The following is a 22,162-nucleotide window of genomic DNA, read 5'->3' as shown; positions in this document are numbered from 1 at the left end:
TCGAATAACCTTAGAGAAAAGTTCGAGCAGATTTGACAACATGGTAACACATTTTTCATCCGTGATACGATTTCACAGTGACAGCCAGTAGCAAGTGTTGAAACTAGGAACAAGATCAAACTGTTTTAGTTTCAGAAAAAAAATCACGAACTGCAAAGAACACCCGATCCATGTCCTAATTTAGAATTGCTTACCTTGTAGTTGTTCTAAATTTGTTTCATACTATGTAATTTCCTACAAATTAATTGTTCGATATTCCTTTCTGAATTTTATCTTAGACTTTATACGAGTTCAAGTCTTTTAAAAAAGAAGTACCGAATCGTATTGTATGACGGGTTTCAGCAGACAGAATTGAGGCCCATAGCGAGTCATTTTCTTCAGGCAGGTACGACTTTCATGCCTGTAGAAATTGGTAACTCTGTCGGCTATGGTGAACTGATTAATGTTGCAACAGAGGCAAACCATGCTTTTACAAATCTTCACGTAGAGGATACCTTTTCCAGAATGTTAACGGACGCGGCAGAGCATGTTTGCACAGGTTGGCAGAATGTTTTATAGAGAACAAATGTGACTTATTAAGTAAGCAGACTATAATGATCTTGCATCGTTAGCTAGCATACCGATCCTAGTTATAGACTACTTAAGCGTGAATTATTTTTACAATATAAAGAACAGAAACATGTTATAACCAATTTATTAACAACTCTATGTTATCCAGGTTAGTGTGTCTTCTTTATGTAGCTCTTGGTGATTTGGCAGCTTTTGTTGGTGACGGGACAGCCAATGTGTTAACACGTTTACCAATATTTCTTTGTGCTATTAATTTCAGTTCTTCGTGTGTTAGTGGCCTCAGCTCAGTTTGTTCCTCTGGTACCTCTAATTCTTCGTCATCACTATTAAAGAAACAAATTTAGTTCTTTTTGAAAAAAAACTAATCATTATTAAACCTTTATCATGTCTTTTAAACAAGAGTGTCTGCCTGATTGGCTTTATGCCTTCTTTAAGAATAGACTACACATTCCGTCAAACTTATTTCTACCCATATCCCAAATAATTTTCAAATTTAATAATCAGTAACTATCTTATTTTACACGATCTCTGTCCCGGATGAATATTTCTATAACCAATAAACATGCGATTGAAGGCTAACACAAATACCACTCAGGCAATAAGCCAGGTCTAAGTTTGAAAAATATAAAACCGGACTAAGATGGTTTACTGTAGAATCAACATATACTTAGGTATGTCGGTCAAATAGTGAACTGTAGATGCGTTTATGAGTTAAAACATATGATATAAATAAAATATATGAGCAAACATTGCTATGTTTTGAGTCTTCAAAGGTTGCTGAAGTTGAAATGTACTTACGCGGCTGATGGTGGATTAATGGAAATAGGTGGCGGTTCAATCACCTTTGTCATCTGTGTACTAGGAGTAGTGGGCTCTCCTTTCTTGTCCTTCTTTTCAGGAGGTGGAGGATTTTTCTAAAATTCAATAGGTATGTTTTTAGTATTTTTTAATAATTTGCTCCAATTTCTTATAGGCAAATGATTCCATGTACATCTCACGGAAATATAAATACACATATGCATTTGTTTACGTTTGAAAAGAGGGAAAGTAACCACCCGGTCTTCTGAGAAACTTCATAAAAAAGAAACAATAAGATATTCCGCATAATGAAATTGAGTATGGAATTGGGGAATGTGTCAAAGGAAAAAAAACCTGTAAGAACAGAATACAGTCAATGGGTCTCCAACACACAGCGAGAAAATTCCGCACCGGGATGCGGGCTGTTTTGTCATTGAAATCATATGACACAATGCATACTTAAACGTCGTAAATTGCTTTGTTAATCTTTCATTTTTTCAAATATAAGAAACTTATAAATCATATGGCTATTTTATTTTTCGATTAGGCAAGTTATATAAATTAGAGGACGAAAAAGAAAATGCTATGCTTAATGGTCCAATATTAATAGTTATCAAGTGTATCAGGATTATAATTTAATACGCCAGACGCGCGTTTCGTCTACATCAGTGACGCTCAGATAAAAAAAAGTTATAAAGCCAAACAAAATCAAAGCTGAAGAGCATTGAGGACCAAAAATTCCAAAAAGTTGTGCCAAATGCGGCTAAGGTAATCTATTTCTGGAATAAGAAAATCCGTAGTTTTTCGAAAATTTCAAAGTTTTGTAAACAGGAAATTCATAAAAATTATCCTATATTTGATATTCATGTCTACACCGAAGTGATGACTACTGGAAAGTTGAAGAGTATTGATGACCAAAAATTCCAAAAAGATGTTCCAAATACGAATGAGGTAATATATACTTGGGATAAAAAAATCCTTAGTTTTTCGAAAAATTCAAAACAGGAAATTTATAAAAAAAACACTTTAGTATATTTGCTAATCTAAGCTACTTTAATGAGATGAGCTTTCTTGCTTTTTACTCCCTATCACTCAACTTCTTACTTTCCGTTTCCAAATCTCATGCATTATTGGTAATTCATTTGCAAAAACGTTGTCATTAGTAAAGTCTAAAATAAAAGACATGTAACCAATGTTTTCCTTCCGATGAACCAGTAGTGATAAAAACCCACAATTCTTGTTAAGAATTTCTAACACGAACGAATACGTACCTTCATTTCATTGTATTCATGTTTCTGTAAGTAGTCCATAGTTTTTCCCTCAATTATTCCCATGTACTTCATGATATTCTTATTGGTGACGCCCTTTTCACTGCCAAGCATATCTTTAATGGATGATGGGTCACAATCTATGGCTCCAAACAGATGCAGAACACCACTTTTTAGCTGGTCTAGAGTTTTATTTATTTCCACTAGTTTTTTGTTGCCCTGTTCCGTTTCCTTTGTTATTTTATCTCCCCGTATCTGATGGAACAAACACATTTCTTTTAAGAGTAATCATGTCTCATTTAATATTTCAGTTACTTAAAGGACAAAACTTGGAACAAGGTAACTTGGCTAGTTCTTACTTCACGAATACAAGTAAAATTCACATATTGATAGAGACATAAGACTGCCTGAAATACGCAATTTTTAACTTTTGAAGACGGGCATAAATATTTCTGATCTTAATTTTGTTCACAAATAAATTGAATATTTTTTTTTATTTACTGTATATAATAATTAATCCAGTGGATATCACTAGGGATAAACTTAAGACTACTGTTACAGTACACATGGTACAGTAGCTCTTGATGATCATCATTAAATATTATTTTTTTAAAAGCTTGCTTGTTATAATCGCCATTAAAATGATAAAAGCTTGAATATATAAAAATAATGATTGCATAACAAAATCAATTCTGGGACTTGAAACCGAGACCTCTTGTTTTACAAGAAATATTTCATAAGCTTAACTTCATACGACTAAGTATCTACTATTCAAGGGAAGCAATCCTGTCACACTTACATCACGATATTGCAAATAAAATATTGCACCTTTCATATAGGCATAGGAATTTTCATCTTCGAAATCGAAGTTGAAGATAAAACAAAATCGACCAAAAAACTTCTTCGGAAGTCGATATTTAATTAGAAAAGGTTCAAATAAAATGTTTACGACCATCAGCGTTGCACTATTTAAAGTATTCTTTGATGATGCGTGTATACATTATAAAATGACTATTATTACCTCTAATTCTTGTAAAACTTTAATTCTCTCGTCTTCCTGTTTTATACCGTCCGCTTCAATTCGTTTGATTTCTTTATTCATTTCATCTATTTCACGTTGGAGGTGTTCAACTTCGTCGTTTAGTTCGTTGACATAGTTGTACAGAGCAAAATTTTCATCTTCTTTTTTGATGAAATTGTCGACGATTGTTTCGATATCTGTTTCCCCTGTGGCTTCTTTTATTTTATCTATCGCTTCCTCGAACGTTTGTATTTGTACATTTTCGGCGTCAGTATCTTTATCCTTTGAATCTGGATGTACATTAAATTATGTAAAAATAAAAGATTTCTTTTGTCAGAACATTAAATTAGTAGTACATTTTTATTAAACCTCTAAAGATATGTTCTATGAGCAGTGTGTGAAACAATTAAAATATGACACTTCCATTAAAATAACCTGATGCACCCGTATTATAAATTAACCTGATTCATCGGAGTAATACATACTAAATGGGTCAATAAACAATGTATTAGACAGCAGGGGCGGATCCATTCATTTTAAAAAGGGGGAACGGGTTCCAACTATATGTCCCCATTCAAATGCATTTATCGGCCTAATAAAAAGGGGGATTCCAACCCCCGGAACCTACCCTCTGGATCCGCCACTAGACAGAACAACAAAACACAAACATGGAATCCTGAAGTATTTTTTTTTTTTCGAAAGCTTTACTTCAAATATGCTCAAATCTGAAGTCCGCAGAATATTGAGCCAGAAACCCAGACTTAACAAAACACATCAGCCGAATAACTACCCGAATAGACGTACAAACAAAGCCAACAAACAACGCATGAACCAGATCTATAGTACTTGCATTCGCCTTAATTTTTGTGATTGTTAGATAGTAGCTAGGTGACAAACTTTAGGGGTAAAACGCAACATCTACAACATTTCTTACTTTTGCTTTTCTTTGCCTCTTCTTCCTCTTTATACAATGCACGGTCATTTGATTTCGCATTGAAAAACTCTTTCAGTTTGTTGTCATGGTGAATAACTCGCTGCAGATCTTTCATTTCCGACTCATGCTGTGCAATGTCCTTTTCACTTCTTTCTTTCAGAGCTATCATCTTTGTTTGTGCTTCATCTCTGTATTAATTTTATAAAACTTAAGTAGGATCTTCTTATTCAGAAAATGTGGTTGATATAAAAATAAATATTTGTGTTGCAATGAAATGACATGATCTCCAAGAAATAAGTGAACCTGAGAAATACATCCCAGTATGTCACTCATCTGCCGACTATATGTTCATGTAAGAAAAAGAAAAACTTATCCAAGAATTGAAATATAGTATAATTTTTAACTGGGGACCGAATAACACCGATAATGATCTCGTTCGCTACTTGCATTCGTGAATTTTAATGTGTTGGGATACTTTCGATTTAAGGGTACAAAAAATATTACCAGTGACTAACTCAAGTGAGACATTTTTGCAAACAAAATAAGTAATACATTGTAGTATGCATTTTTTTAGTTAACCGTGATTTCTTTACAATTGTTGTTATACGTTCGCAGTTATTTATAACGCTCTGAGGTGAAGTAAAACCAATGTACATAATAGCATCCAAGGACAGTAGCCATTATTATACAAACATTAAACACAAAACAGGACAATCACGAAAAAAACCTTTATCAATACTATGCAATTACTTGAAACACATTTAACGAAAAACACCCATATGATCTAATTCTCAAAATGCTTGATTTCATAATTGACAACATATTTGTTACGTTCATATGACGTGTTTTTCAACAGACTATCGGCATTCCAATGGGAACGAATTGTACCCCTCTTCTTGTCGACTTGTTTCTTTATTATTATGAGGCTAATTGCATACAGGAACTTCTTACTAGGAAGAAAGATAAGAAGTTAGCAATATTCTTTAACTCTACTTTCCGCTATATAGATGATGTTCTTTCACTAAATTATTCAAAATTTGGTGACTATGTCGAACGTATCCATCCCATTGAACTTGAGAAAAAAGGATACAACAGATACAGTTAAGTCGGCCTCATATCTTGACTTACATCTAGAAATTGACAATGAGGGTCGATTGAAAACAAAACTTTACGACAAAAGAGATGATTTCAGCTTTCCAATTGTGAACTTTCCATTTCTAAGTAGCAACATTCCAGCAGCACCTGCATACGGTGTATATATCTTCCTATTGATAATTCCGTGATATTCCCGTGCTTGCATTTCCTATCATGATTTTCTTGATAGAGGGTTGTTGCTCACAAGGAAGCTATTCAATCAAGAGTTCCAAATGGTGAAGTTGTAATCATCTTTTCGTAAATTTTACGGACGCCATCACGAGTTGGTTGACCATTAGGGAATAACCGTTTCACAAATGATATCGGATATGTTCCTCATGTCGTAACTGCAATCCCCTTCCCTTTTATAAATGTGACCTACCGAATAAGACTATTTACCGGATTCGTTATCTCATAAGCAACACGACGGGTGCCACATGTGGAGCAGAATCTGCTTACCCTTCCGGAGCACCTGATATCACCCCTAGTTTTTGGTGGGGTTCGTGTTGTTTATTCTTGAGTTTTCTATGTTGTGCCATGTGTACTATTGTTTGTCTGTGTGTCCTTTTCATTTTAGCCATGACAATGTCAGTTTATTTTCGATTTCTGAGTTTGACTGTCCCTCTGGTATATTTCGTCCCTCTTTTATATTTACCTTTCTTCATAAGCCACAGAAGCTTTAGAGATGACGTCATTCATTTTCTTAGTAGTTTCATTGAGCTCCTTGCTTATCTTTTTGTACAAGTTATCAAATACACTCCTCTCCTGTCTAAGATGGTCTATCTCCTTACGAAGATGTCCGTTGACAGCTAACTGGTTGTTGAACTTAACTGTAGCCTACAAAATTTGCATTTGTGTTTAACCTATCAGATAATGAAAACGAACCTCACCAAAAGTATGCCAAAATAAACAATAACACTTCAGACATGTCAACATCTTATGGTGTCTATTTTTAAATTATAAAAATTGCTCATAAAGTTAATTGGTAATCTTTTTTTTTAAATATCGATTTTAGTTTAATTGATAGGACATTTTTTATTGGGAACTCATTTTTGTCCTATGACTTCATATATGTCCGTCAGCATTTTAAAATTGTTCGTAGTTTAAACGTAACTCTCAGAATATTGAATTGAGTTCATTATATGGGCGAGTACAATACAAAAAGAAGTACGAAGAGAGATCCAAATGATTATTTTCTTTTCAAAAGTTATCATGGGTTATTACAAAGAATTATTAAGAAGTAAAACTGTAATAAACACCAATGCCGGAACGAACGATGGTGCGTAGTAGCAGTTATTATTTAAATTTATTTCACAAATCTTGAAAGTGATTTTTTGTCTTTTTTCATAACAATATTGATTTTAAAGTTATACTTTAACATATATACCTTATTTAGACGATTTTCCATAACAATGATTTTCTTCAGGATATTTTTTTCTGTTATGATCTCCGTGTTACTTCCGTTTTGCTTTCTCTGGTTGGCAATTTTCCTCTCTGCCTTAAGGATCTACATTGAAAGGAAATGTAATGACTGTGGTTGGTACAGTTATGAACCTAGGTGCATTATCAACCTTAATAGGTTTGAGAATTTTTCAACAAAAACTACCCAGTATATATAAAAAGAATAGGAAAAAATGCACGTTACTTACACGGTGATTAGATTGAAATTTTTAAACATCATAGGGTTGAGATCTCATAAACATATTTAACCCCGCCGCATTGTTGCGCCTGTCCAAAGTCAGGAGCCTCTGGCCCTTGTAAGTCTTGTATTATTTTTAACTTTAATTTCTCGTGTATAATTTAGAGTTTATCATGATGTTCATTATTACTGAACTTGTATATATATTTATTTAGTGGCCAGATGAAGGACGTCTCCGGGTGCAGGAATTTCTCTCTGCATTGAAGACCTGTTGGTGACCTTCTGCTGTTGTCTGTTCTATGGTCGGGTTGTTGTCTGTTTTACACATTCCCCATTTCCATTTTAAATTTTATCATCTCAAAGTCACAATGCTTTAATGTTTATAGGACCTATTTTCTTCTAATAAAAGTTCCGAACTCGAACTGTTTAACAGGTCGTCTCACTTCAGCTATGAAGTTTCATTGAAAAGGAACAGGACTAAGATATAGCAGCATAAACTTTTTAGAAATGAATAAATAAATACTATAAAACAAGAATTTGTCCATAGTACACAGATGCCCCACTCGCACTACCATTTTCTATGTTTTATGGACCATGAAATTTGAGTCAAAATTAAAATTAGACAGATCATATCATAAGGAACTTGTATATTTTTATACTAAGTTTCAAGTTGATTGGACTTCAACTTCATAAAAAAACTACCTTGACCAAAAACTTGAAGCGGGACAACGGACGAACAAACGGGCGAACGAATGCACCTGTAGACCAGAAAACACAATGCCATAAACATATAAGAAAAAAATTAATTTGCACGACCTTATCCACATGAATACATTACCTCATTATCTAATTCATTTACTCTCATTTTCTCTAACTTGATGCTGTTGTTATAGTAATCGAGACTTTCTATCAGATTGAACAGTTTCTCTGTATCATCCAGATCTTTGTTCTCGTTCTTATCACTCTGAGCTAACTTCAATACTGTTCTCATGTCGAGATTTTCTTTAGATAAGTTTGCTATTTCAGACCTTGTTTAAAATATAAAATTGTTTTCGTGAAAGTAACTTTTGGTAATAGATTTTGATTGATTGATTGATTATTTTTTGTTGTGTAATACTGTACCACCTTCTGAACTATTGGCTTACTCGTGGTGGTAAGTTTTTATTGGTGGAGGACGCCAGCGTGCCTGTAGGAATAAAACGGCAGGAAAACTGGTAACCTAGTCAATTATGATAAGAGTCGAAAACATCTGCAACGTGCGGGATCCGAACTCACAACCTTGGTGTTGACAGTGTTGACTACTTAGACAACTCGGCCATCGAGGCTCCATACAGATTTTGAAAGGAAAAATCTACTCTTTAAAGTTTTAGTATCTGATTGCTTGACCAACTCAACATAAAATATGTCAACTCAATAGCCACTACATGCATATAATAATAATGTATCCATTTTTTTCCGTTTCTTCCTTTCGTTAATCTATAAATCCTTAGGGTTTAGTTAGATGAGAGACAATAATCAATCGATACTGTGAGATATCTTAACACTTTATATAACTCATAAATGTATTTGATATAAGTAACCTGACGGGTTTGGCATTCTTTTTGTCTTCTACTTTTATTCCAGTATTGTTGTTTCCTGTTTGTCTCCGGTTTTAATTTACAGATCTTTGATACATTGGACACCATTACAATTTTATCATTGAACACGATTTTGTTACATGTATGCGATAAATTTCAATTCTCCATTTCAAACCCCATAAAGGGAATCGTGGCAATGTTCATTCCATAAAAATAAAATCTTGTCATTTCATTGGTTGAATTTTCATAGAATTGGATGTACATGTACATGTAGTTGCACAATTCCACCGTTTTTTTGTACCCTTTTAAAATTTAAAGCATATCTATATAGACTTACTGTTGCTTTCTGAGATAATTTTGAGCCTCCTCGGCATAGGATCTTCTATCATTTTCCATAACACGAAGTTGTCTTTGTAACTTTGCTAACTCCGAAGCCTGGGATACCTCATCAGACAGTTCATCGCCACTTTCCTTGTTTGCGGTTCCACGTCCCATTGTGGTGGATATTTATAATGCTGAAAATAGAATATCAAAATATTTCTGTTTTCGATGGAACTAAGTCATGGTCACAACTGATAATCCGCATTACACATGGATTTTTTTTTTAAATTCGTGTAATTTCATACATCTAAAATTGAGAAAGGAAATGGGGAATGCGTGAAAGCGACAACAACCCGACTATATCTGCCTACTGCATGGGATGTATAAGGTGATCTTATTGTATTTTTTTTTATTTAAGGTTCGACACTTTCTAGTACAGAAGTAATTTGAAATGAAAATCATACTATTCATTTTGTGCCTCAACTAAAAACAACAGCAAAATTATATTTTAATTGAATTTCTTCAATTTTGGACTATTTTTTTATATATATATACCGTGTTTTCGCTCTCGACACACCAAAAATTATTTCAGTAGTTTTATATCTGAACTTTTGAATTACAAAAGAAAATTACAACAGAGGAGGCAATGCCCTCAACACGGGTTTTTCATTTGTGTAGACTCCATATCATGTATATATATATATATATTTTTATGTTTTTATGTTTTTATCGATCTATGAGTTTTTATATATAAAACTAAACTTTAATTCATTTTTTAGTTCATTTTTTTACATAAATGAGGCCGTTAGTTTTCTCGTTTGAATTGTTTTACATTGTCTTATCGGGGCCTTTTATAGCTGACTGTGCGATATGGGCTTTGCTCATTGTTGAAGGCCGTACGGTGACCTATAGTTGTTAATGTTTGTGTCATTTTGGTCTTTTGTGGATAGTTGTCTCATTGGCAATCATACCACATCTTCTTTTTCAACTATTTTTTTATAATTTGTTCCTATGTTTGCTGTTAGGGGGTAGATAGGGGGTTGAGCGCTCACAAACATGTTTAACCCCGCCATATTCCTTACGTGTCTGTCCCAAGTCAGAGCCTGTTATTAATTGGTTGTTGTTTGATTCATGTATGTTGTGTTTGTTTTTCGTAAATAGTTTTGTTATAAAATAAATGCCTCCGCAACGGAGCACCCGTGTCACACTGTAGTAAAATATACTCCTTATATTTACATTAAACATTAATTTAAAAAAGAGAAGGTGGTAAAGGGATACATTTACAGGCCATTATTTTATTCTTTTAAAATTTTTAAAAACATCATTTCGTTGTGGGGTATTTAATAGACGACAATACGGTATGGATTTTTCACATTATTGACATCAACTTCATTAATTTTGAACTTTGGTGTTTCCCTATTCTTACATTGTCAGATATAAAACAAGATATGGTATGATTGAAATTGAAGACAACTATATATCGAAGACCAAAGGATGTGATGCATACAACTATGTGTAAAAAAAGGAGGTATGATTGCCACTGAGACAACTCCTCAACAGAGACCAACACGATGTCGAAGTAAGTAAAGACAGGTCACTGCGTGGCCTTCAACAATGTGCGAAACTGTGCGCACAGAAAGTTATTAACCGAATTGACACATGCAAAATAATTCAACGAGAAATCAAACGGTCTGGTCTGATTTATGTAATTAAAAAAAAAAGAGATACAACAACAAACAATAAAACTGAACTACAGTCTCCTGACTTACAGGTCACCATAAGACCTTCATGAACCATGACTGGCCGCGGCAAACCTGTCTAAATCTAATAATATCGGAATAAAATTCAGGTAAAATTATTCTGAGTTCACACGTAATTCGAATTCGATTCGCATTAACTAATTCGAATTAGTTTAATTCGCATTCTAAACGTTTTACGTCCTAATGTCAATTCTAATTCGAAATACAATGCGCGTCAAATTCGCTTTACTGTCCAAACGACGTTAACTTTTAATTCGTATTAACAAAAATGTATTTCTAATTCGAATTAGCCAATTCGAATTAAAAAAGAAGAGTGTGTGAACGCAATTAGCGAATTCGATTCGCATTCGATTCGAATTCAATTCGAATTAAATGTCCGTGTGAACGAGGCATTATATTGCTATGCACATAAAATTTCCCCATCCAAAAGAAAGAAAGAAAAAATAAACACTCAAGAATAACAAATGGAAGCATTTATAATAAGAATATTAGAAGCGGAAGTTAGTAAGTTCTAATATAGTATGTCAATCCGTTTTTCTGCACTCAGTCAAAACTTATTTTTTCTTCCATTTAGTAGTCCAAACCCATTTACAGTTGTTCTTTTCCTAAACCTCTCTATATCCTATTCCTACATGTAACCTTAACAATAGTCCAAGCTCTGCTCTAGAACAAACCTTCTTCTGGCCAACTTAAAGCCAACTTTGATTTCTCACTAGTAAGAGCTTTTTTGTCTAACAATCAATAATAGACTCCAAGTAAAGCTTACCTCTCTTATTGAGACACTCTCACTCACTGGACTTGCTTTCAAAATGTCTTCCTCTGTTTGACGTTGACAAGGAGTCGTGGACTTTAGTGACGTTTATGACGGCATGGGACTATGACGTTTCAGACTCTGTGAATGAAATCTGAAATCGAACTTCCAAATCGTCATAGGGTCTCTGATCGAGGCCAAATATCTTGACTGATTTACGATTTTACGATCTGCTATTCCATCTTAGAAGATGATCGTCCTGATTGGAAGTTGATGTTACTGCTCTAGTGTCTAAAATGCGATGAACTGAAGTAAAGGCGTCCGTTTTAAAGATAGTATAAACAAGAATGTGTCCACAGTACACGAATGCCCCACTCGCACTATCATTTTCTATGTTCAATGGACCGTGAAATTGGGGTAAACACTCTACTTTGGCATTAAAATTTGAAAGATCATATCATAGGGAACCTGTGTACAAAGTTTGAAGTCGATTGGACTTCAACTTCATCAAAAACTACCTTGCCAAAAGCTTTAACCTGAAGCGGGACAGACGGACGAACGAACAGACGGACGAACGGACGCACAGACCAGAAAACATAATGCCCCTCTACTATCGTAGGTGGGGCATAAAAAACTAGAATTTACATTATAAGGATTATAATGAATGAAACATTGTTTATGTTTCACGTAGAAATCACTGGTTTTTTTTTTTTAGATGAGGGGTAAACGTCATTACACTGTTTCCCTGCGAAATAAATTTCAAAGTAGCCGACTATACGGTATACTTCTTTTAGTTGTATGAACAAAACTAATGGAACCTTAAAAGAATAGAAAAACACATTTAAAGCCGTTTAACGTATCTTTTCTAAATTTCAAGGAACCTTAACATACTAGCAAAATCCATGAAAGGCCAACCTTTAAGATTAAGCTAAGATAAGATAAGATAAGATTTATTTTATTAAAGTGTCACCATCCATTACAATATCAATATATATATATATATATACATAAAGTCATAAGAACCTAACATATAAGTAAAAGGATGCCAGCCGAAAACGACTTATGAGACACTATCATTAAAACGAACATCTAATACATACATAAAAGGACAGCTTTGTTACTTTTAAAATGTATTCCGTAAATAAAAAAAAATAAAAATAAAAAAACATATATAATTTCTAGATGACATGTTTTCGTCGATAAAACACATGATAAAGGGAACTAGCTAAAAGAGGAACCATATTCTCATTACACATAAGATAACGAAGTTTTTCAATATCGCATAAATACTCAAAATCAACATTCAAAAGACAGGCTTTGGCATATAATTCATGTCTGATATCAGAGTAAAAACAACAATTAAAAAGAAAGTGTTTTTCATCTTCAATTTGGCAAATATCACAAAAAATACATAAACGGTCTTGTAGAGGTTCTGGTGGTCTAGCATATCGACCTGTTTCAACTTTAAGTTGTAACGAACCAGCTCTGAATAGTGACAAAATACGTCGGTGGCATCTATTATTAACTACCTTTACATAAGGCTCCGTACCAATACGATCTATAAAATCTTAATTTATTACCATTGACATTATTTTTATCATTCATACTTCATGGTGCCAAGATTCTGTTTCAAAAGTTTGTATAGAGTCCCATACATTACTCATATTAATTTTATTTTCCACATTTATAATCAAACTATATTTACGAGCTAACTGTAAAACTCTATAATCCCACGACGATTTTCTTCTAATCGCCCAGGTATGAACCTTTTTACATATATTACTGGTATTGTCACATTTAAGACGATTCCATAGTTTAAAAACTTCAACGTTTAGTAGTGCATCACCTGATAAAAACCCCCTTATCACCTCTAGCAGCTAAGCTGCTGCTTCTTTTGCTTAAGCCAGTTCAAGTTAGTGTCTTTTTTAAAATTTCTTAATTCAAAAAGGTATTTAGTCACAGTATACTGTTTTCAACGATGAACCAGTAAATACCACAAGTTTTCTCTCGCTGTCGATCAAATATATTGCATTATTTTTCTAAATGTTAAAACACATTTTTCATGACCTTTTTCTAAAACTACAAGTACAACATTTACTACAAATTGCTTATTAATTTCATATAATTTGAAGTTTAACAATGATAAATGTGCATAATGCTACACATTTAACATTTTTTTGTTTCACACGGAAAAATGATGTCAACAGATTTATTAAAAACAAAAGGATATACCGATTTAGAACCTGAAAAAAAATGAACAACGATACAAAGATTGTGATCACGAAATGTAGTAGTGAAGACGACGAATATAAGCTGAAAATTAGGCATTTACATATTGTTTTTTTTCGTGTCGGTTTCGTGTTTCGTTGGTTTATTCCTTGAATGCCAACATCCTTTGATCTACCGACAATTTACCTGTAAATTTATGTTGGCATTCGAGGAATAGATGTAATTTGTTTTTGATTCTGAGAAAAAAAAATTGTTTGTTTCACCCTCAGCTGCCACTATATGTAATGCTAAAAAAAATTGTCCAGAAAAAAAAAAACATAGCCCCCCCCCCCCCCCCCCCAGAAAATCAAATGGTTGCTGCCTTACTGCTTGAACAGATATGGATTCTTTTAAAATGAAACTTTGAAAAGTGTTGCATCACAGGGTCAACATAAGCATATTGAGAGAAATTCTAGTTTGCACAAAAACTACAATAGCCTCTTTGGACTTTTTTTTTACTATATTTCATTAGTTGTGTGTATATATATATATATATATCTTTATTCTCACAAACCAAATTACAAAGGTATAGAGATAATTATACATATTTCAAAATTACATAAATAAATAATGTACGAAAGTAGATAGAGGCATTCACAATTGTTTACCCAGAAAAGTTCAATTTGTTATTGATCTCCTTAATAAGTTTACATAGTTCGTTCAGTTCTGAACATTTTTTTGAATTCATTAAGTCATAAAACTTCAATGTGTTTGGACTATTTCTATAGTAAAATGCAATACATTTTTTTCTACAGTTATCAAAAACTGAACAATTAAAAATGTAATGGTATTCATCACCAATGGCATCTGAATTACATAATACACATTTTCTGTTTTCTCTTTCTATGTTTTGCCATCTTCCAGTTTCTATTGGAAAGTTCGAAATTTAAAAAATAAGGATATTTGCCTGTCATCCAAAATATTCAAATATTTCTCAAACTCCAAAGTATCTTTAAATAAACAATAATTTAATGCTTTTGGTGATTCCTGTAGGCTTGCTAGCCATTTTTGTTTGAATTGATCTATTAAATTCTGTTTGATGGTTACATGTAGCAATGTTTTATTTACAAAAAAGATATTGTTCCATACATATGACAAGCCACACGTGTCTAAAATTGACTTGACTTGTTTTAACCATAAAATATTTGTACCATATTTGGCAGTTGCTAAGTTATACAAAATAAAAGGCAATTTGTCCGGTTTCCCGGTTACCAACTTGAACCAATAATTTATCATTCGTAACTTAATTGAAATATCTAATGGATATCTTCCCAATTCACCATTTAATCATAAAATCAGGAGTAGACTTTTTTACTCGAAGTAATATTTTACAAAATTTAATATGAACCCTCTCTATTATTGAATTATTTCCAAAACCCCAGACTTCACAACCATACAGAAGTATTGGTTTAACAATTTTATCAAATAGATCAAGTTGGCATTCAATTGACAGATTATGTACTCTACCTTTTCGAATAATATCGTACATAGCATGTGTTGCTTTTTCACATTGCTTTTTTTTAGCTCTTGAAAAATTTCCTGACCTAGACAGTAATACACCAAGATAAGTAAATTCACTCACAATATCTAGTATTATATTATCATACTTAAAAACAATATTCTGCGGTAGTCTACCTTGTGAAAAAATTACAATCTTACTTTTTTCCACATTTACTCTTAGTTTCCATAACTCACAATATTCATATAAGGAGTCCAGTTGTCTTTGTAAATCTATCTGAGATTCTGCCATTAAGACAGTATCGTCAGCACATCAGAGATAGTGCACAAACCTTCTATATTATTATTCTGTAAAAACAATTCCAGATCGTTAAGATAAATGGAAAAAAAGCAAAGGAGAGAGATTCTCTCCCTGCCTAACACCAATAGAACAAGGGAAAAATTCAGAAAAATCTGATCCAAAGTGGATACGTGATTTAATATTATTGTACATGTTGACAATAACGTTATACATCTTTCCGTTAATCGAATGTTTAATAAGTTTTGACCAAAGACCAGACCGCCAAACAGTATCGAAAGCTTTCGCAAAGTCAACGAAAGCACAATATAGTTTCTTCTTTTTCCTCTTTAGCAACTCAAATAAAATGTGAATAACAAATATATTGTCTACTGTAGAATAACCTTTTCTGAAGCCAGCCTGGTTTTCATTTAACAATAAATAATCCTCTAAGAAAGAACTCAATCTAAGATTTAAAACAGATGTGAAAAGTTTTCCCAGGCAGCTGAGTATAGTAATTGGTCTATAATTTTGGGGATCAGATTGGTCACCCTTGTTTTTATAAAAAGGTATAATATTTCCCATAAGCCATATTTCAGGCAAAGTACCAGAATCAAAAATCATATTTAAAAGTTTCACATAAATGGGTACAAAAATGTGTGATGTGCTTTTAATAAATTCATTGATTATTAAATCATCGCCACTAGCCTTTCCGTTTTTCAAGTCTCGTATACACTTAATAATCTCATCTGCGGTAATTTCTGAATTCAAAACTTCATTTACACCTTGAATGTCATTTGGCTCAGTTGTGACGTCATTAATTAATGACGTCACAACTGAGCCAAATGACATTCAAGGTGTAAATGAAGTTTTGAATTCAGAAATTACCGCAGATGAGATTATTAAGTGTATACGAGACTTGAAAAACGGAAAGGCTAGTGGCGATGATTTAATAATCAATGAATTTATTAAAAGCACATCACACATTTTTGTACCCATTTATGTGAAACTTTTAAATATGATTTTTGATTCTGGTACTTTGCCTGAAATATGGCTTATGGGAAATATTATACCTTTTTATAAAAACAAGGGTGACCAATCTGATCCCCAATGAAATTATTGAATCCCATGTAATTCTGCACATTTTGGTTATATACATGATACTGTAGCTCTTATTTGAGGCGGCGGCGGATTTGCAAATGAGTGTTTTGCAAATTAAAAGTGTCCAGTGTTTTTTGTATTCTCGGCGTTATTTAAATTTTTGAAAAAATCAAACAGTACATCTAATTCTATATTAGTTTTTATTCTTTTCCCTCCCCTATTTAAAATTTTCCAATATTCCTTCGGATTTTTTGTCCTCAGGTTTTTCATATGTTTTGAAATTTTTTTCTATATTCCCTCATCGATTTATCCATCTGGCGTTTATATTCCCGTTCTTTCTTTTTCATTTCTTCCCTTTTTACTTCTGATCTATTACTGTTATAATTTCTCTTTGCTCCAATGTAAATCTTTCTCTTATTCCAACATTGCTTATCAAACCATGGTTTGTTCCCCTTTTTATCCATTTTTTTACCTGTACGACTCCCTTGGCTAGCATTATATGTACCTAGAACATTTTCTGCAGCATCCAATAATATGCTGTTAATTTTTTCGACTACTTCGTTAATTTTGCCTTGAGATAAATGGTTACTGTCAACTGACTCTAACTCGGCAACCAAATCTGAAATTTTGTCCTTGTCGATAAATTCTACGAAATCATTCTTTTTCTCAACATCCCATTTTTGTACCCGTTTTACTTCTCTTGCATTTTCCACGCTGTTCTCAGAAATATGCACATCTTCCTCAAAACCATCTTCAAAATTTAAAGATAATATTAATGGAGAGTGGACATCTGAGAAAAGCTTGGAAAAGTCTTGAACATACATGTGTGCTGTAATAAACTATCATATAGCTTCAGGGAATTTCTTTAAACTTTGTATCACGTGTTAGATTACTCTGTTTTATTTTGATCAGTTTGTTCAGGATATTTTGCTTGGTAATAAAATTATTACCTTTTTTGATTGCAAGTAATTCATAAAATAATATTGTTTAGGTGTTAATTATATTTGCAACTCATCTGAATTCTTGTTACCCTATGTGATTGATTTTCTTGAAACTTTGTAGAGTTTCCATCTGGCATGTATAGGAAATAATCAAATTTACTTTATCATTTCTGATGATTTTTAAAGTTTAATCAATAGTTCAATTTAAATCTTCATATTGTTCATATTAACCATATAATTTAAAATGATATGGAATTAAATAAATCTCTTATGTCCTTTTTTTAGTTTAAAAATAATTGTATTTAACTAAAATTTCTTCAATATTTCTAATACATGTATGTCTTATGTTAATTAACATTTTAATTGCCAATATATCTTCTTTTTAATAAAAAGTTTTTAGTTTATTATTTTATTTTTTTTATTTCAAAATTCATAATAATTTTAACCCTAAAATCTACAATTTTCATATAAAAAAGTGATAAAATGTTGCAATTCTATCAAGTTCACTAATTGTTTTTAACAGTTAAATACTTGTAAAAACACCTATTGTTATTATATAAACATCTATTGAAATATTGTTGTTGGCATTCAAGGAATAGGGAACATATAAAATGTTGGCATTCAAGGAAGACACCGTTTCGTTGAAGTGTATCCCACATTTTGAAATGAGTCAAACTAACATTTTTCATCAAATCCCTCAACCCAAAAACTAACAGTTAGTGTAAAAAATAACGGAGATTGTAAAAAAAAAAAAAACGGAGATAGTAAAGAAATAAGGGAAATTGTAAAAAAAATAACGGAGATTGTAAAAAATAACGGATTGTAAAAAATAGCGGAGATTGTGAAAAAACAACGGAACCCGATCAAAAGAATAAGAAACCCAAACAATGCGGAACAAGGGTTAACATGTTTACGAAATGGGTAACAACTCATGCTGAATTGGGTGTCACTTCAATCTCGGGTTATCATGACTTGGGCAAAAATATTCAAGAAGTGTTTAAATTTTTTTTTTAGTATCAACCCAATATAGATTCGCTAAACAGAAAATCGTAGTGTTTGTTTACAACTATTAAATTTAAATTCTTTGCAACTGGTTTTGCGAAACCTCTGTGAAAAGTGTATAACGGATTATTTCACTAAAACGCATAATGCATGAATTAAGTAATACAGTTATGCCTCAGCTCACATAAGAAAAAGTTAACAATTTCCTTACTTAGTTATTCTTTTAGTAATATAGTTCATATTTATATATAGTAAAGCCCGCGGTACAGTAGTTAAAAAACTAGGTCAAGAACATGCATATTTTACATTAAATACATATCAAATATAAAGTTCATTGTCAACACACTATCTGTTATCAACATAATTTAACTTTAAAGTCCTATACACCCTGAAGAGTTTCTGCTTAAATGGTCAAACTCTATACAATTTCTCCATATTAAACTAACATATTTTTCACTGTGAACGAAAAAGTGTGCCATTTAATGTTTACATGATAGTAAGGTAAGATTGCTTATGTTGTTTTTGTTATCCCCATCCCGCACATGAGGTTGAAGCCTCGCCTTCGACCGGGGGATTTAACGCGCATTTGTTGTTGCATTTCAACCTCAAACGACCCTACGTTTACGCGTGTTCAATTCGTATGCACGATGACATGTAAGCATGCCCCAAAAAACATGCACATAGGTACAACACGTACAATGTGTATAGATAGTATACACTGACGACAGAGATATTCATGGGGTTGATCACTTTGTACCCAAATAAAGTTATTTTGTTTGAATATTGTTTGCTAAACGACCAGTGGCAACAATTTCATGCATGTTCTGGACGAAAATTGTGGATACAATTTACCATTCTATACATTCGTAAGTAAAAGTTTCATTTTCGTGCTTTTAAAATACATGTTGCTTTTTACCATTATGTTTTTCTTAGCAAAGCGATTGGAAATACAGATCTACTAATATTGATCAAATTTAAATCGTAAAGTCTGCGTCCAAAAATTATGTATAAATGAGAACTTCAGTGAAATCTCGACAATCAGGAAAAATGTGTCCTTCGCCTTACTTTTTATAAAGAGCAGGAGGAGTTTCATAGATTTTAAATTAAAATTCTCACAAAGTTAAACCACATAATACGACTGAATGCTATCAGTAACAATATCAGACGGTTATCTGTTTTAACACATAAAGTTTGTTTACATACTAAAGAAATGTACATAGATTTGTAAGAATTCTGTAATAAGTTGTCGACCTGACATGACCTTTTTTAATATCTTAGATCTGAAAGCCTAATATTTCATGTAGAGATAAACCCCCTAGTTAGAAACAACAGATAAAAGGTTAGTTTACTCAATTTACAAATATGTTTGACCTACCAAACTGTTTTAAAGATTAAGAAATAACAAGCTTGTTAAAGAAAGATTGAACAGCAAGTCGAGTCCCCCAAAACTATCGGAAAATGCGATAGTCCTGTTGTTGTAAGTTGGGATTGGTATCATTTAACAATGTGATCCAAATCATTGTACGAATATATTTTGGCCTCTTGGTCCAATCAAAATGTTATCCTGCATTTCACTATTTTATTGTTACACTTCTAAGCTGCTGCACAGATACACGCATTCGACATTTGTATGTTATTCAAATATCTTCTGTTATTTTGCATATTTTGTGGGCAAAGGGTAACATTTTTTACAATACTGTTTACGATACGATTCGTTAGGAAATCTTCCCAATGGTCCACGCTGAGAAATTATTACAACTAATCATTTAACGGCAAATATTATATGGAGGATCAAAAATTATAATGCTTAATGTTCATGAAATCAATTTGCAGTCGCTGCGAAACTGTTCAAAAGCAAGGCGATCGTATCTCTTTTATTTCTTTTATAAGCTCGTACAAATATTAATTTTGTAGACTAAATTTTTTTAGCCGGTGTGTCCCCGAGCCGATCATCGTCTGAAGTATTATATGATAATATAAAGTTAATAGTGTATACAATTTACATTATAATGTTGCTTTAAATAATTAAACATAAAGTAGGTTTCTAGATTCTTCCCTACCGTCTATGTTTTGTAAGCAGGTGAACATGTTTTTTTTTTAATTTAATTTGTCTTAGATTTATGTCAACTCGACCCACGGCCAACTCGCAACACTCAAACACTCTCATTTATTATTGCAACTTTCATCACTTTATAAAACTCGCACTATTAAGAGTGAATTTCTTTCTAACACAAACAATGCAAACGGCTAAGCGCGTACATGTTATATATGATCGTTTCTTTCAAACATACGTTTGCAAAGTTTACATAAACTTTGACAAACTATGCAAACGCTTAAAATACGTCTGCAGTTTTTCGTTTGTCGTTTGTTAGAACAAACAATCCATTTGTTTCTAACTTCAACCTGATTACACGAAATGTTTGTTTTGACGTTTGTAAAAAAGTCTGTTTACAAACAACATGTGCATGCTTTATTGAAGGTCCAAACAGGGTCATTAAAAACTTATTAAACGATGTATTTGTTTCCACTTATGTAGCGTTTAGAAAACAGCAACAAACGCGACACAAAGTTTACAAAATTTTGGCTTGAAAGAAATGCGGCCTAAATTAAAAAAAAAATACAAACTCGAAGACATGAGTTTCATCATACTATTATGTTTTTCTTTTCTTACATGTAGTAAATCCTACCTTTCTCGGAGTATGGTACCTCGAGCTCGACTTCACGTATCTACAAAAAATAGATCTTTAAACAATAGAAATAAATTCTATATTGTCTAAACACGGTTGGTCAATACAAAAAGTAGTCAAATAATGAATTTTAAAGGGCATTTTCAAACGCAATGTATTGCGGTCTGGTAACTTTGATGCGTCGATGGTCTTCCTATTTAGAACTTTCTTCCACTTACGAACACAAAAAATGCAAAAAGTTTCGAACACAATTTACAAAGGAAGACATCCTTTTTAACATGGCAAAAAACAAAATACATCATTATTCTATATATTAAGACCAGGCTAAGACATGTCTTGTGCTTCATTTTAATCCAGTCCTAGTTCTTAATGTATTGTCTTTAGGAGTGTCGACCTAAAGTTTTACACAAATTATTCTATTAGTGTTCTATATGTACCGACTACAATTAATGCTTTCATGTCTCTTGTCTAATTATTGAGATAAGTTTAATATCATTGAAATGTCACAGATGAATCAAAACACGTGTAACCATCGAATCTTATACAAATGGTTCCTAGCCTTGTCATTTTCAATATCATCTCCAAAACGCTTTCTGTAGTAACGCTTGTCAAAGTTTGAATTAATGATTGATTGTTGGTTATTAACGCCACTTTC

The 22,162-nt window shown here is 32.6% G+C and overlaps 2 protein-coding genes across 3 annotated transcripts in view; one reads left to right on the top strand and one right to left on the bottom strand.

The window, feature by feature from the left end:
• Positions 1-678: 678 nt before the first annotated feature.
• Positions 679-11,922, bottom strand: LOC134680985 (coiled-coil domain-containing protein 63-like). Of its 2 annotated transcripts, none has more exons than XM_063540311.1 (10): positions 11,789-11,922; positions 9,279-9,456; positions 8,203-8,392; positions 7,113-7,232; positions 6,381-6,562; positions 4,592-4,779; positions 3,658-3,947; positions 2,640-2,891; positions 1,369-1,484; positions 679-893 (listed from the first exon to the last, which is right to left on the bottom strand). In XM_063540311.1, the coding sequence occupies exons 2-10, from the start codon at positions 9,434-9,436 to the stop codon at positions 734-736; spliced, it is 1,656 nt and encodes a 551-aa protein (XP_063396381.1). In that variant the 5' UTR covers positions 9,437-9,456; positions 11,789-11,922; the 3' UTR covers positions 679-733. The 2 variants fall into 2 exon arrangements, with proteins under 2 accessions (XP_063396381.1, XP_063396382.1); XM_063540312.1 differs by lacking the exon at positions 11,789-11,922 and adding an exon at positions 11,697-11,717.
• A 7,648-nt stretch (positions 11,923-19,570) lies between these two features.
• The window catches only part of LOC134680984 (sodium-dependent serotonin transporter-like), a 40,332-nt gene continuing 37,740 nt past the window's right edge, over positions 19,571-22,162 (top strand). The window contains exon 1 of the mRNA XM_063540310.1: positions 19,571-19,686. The gene's annotated coding sequence lies outside the window, so the exon portion shown is untranslated. The remainder of the gene's footprint in view (positions 19,687-22,162) is intronic.

Source organism: Mytilus trossulus, chromosome 8 (genome assembly GCF_036588685.1).
Source record: "Mytilus trossulus isolate FHL-02 chromosome 8, PNRI_Mtr1.1.1.hap1, whole genome shotgun sequence".
Lineage (NCBI taxonomy): Eukaryota > Metazoa > Mollusca > Bivalvia > Mytilida > Mytilidae > Mytilus > Mytilus trossulus.
Note: the sequence above shows the minus strand (reverse complement) of the source record. Positions and strands in the feature narration are given on the sequence as shown.

What these genes read in the sequence shown, in the direction of transcription:
- LOC134680985 (XM_063540311.1), bottom strand. Translation starts at nt 9,436, where the DNA reads ATGGGACGTGGAACCGCAAACAAGGAAAGTGGCGATGAACTGTCTGAT. An exon ending in AATTATCTCAGAAAGCAACA is followed by an intron (nt 8,393 to 9,278) that starts GTAAGTCTATAT and finishes ATTTTAAACAAG; the next exon opens with GTCTGAAATAGCAAACTTAT. An exon ending in TAAATGAATTAGATAATGAG is followed by an intron (nt 7,233 to 8,202) that starts GTAATGTATTCA and finishes CTTTCAATGTAG; the next exon opens with ATCCTTAAGGCAGAGAGGAA.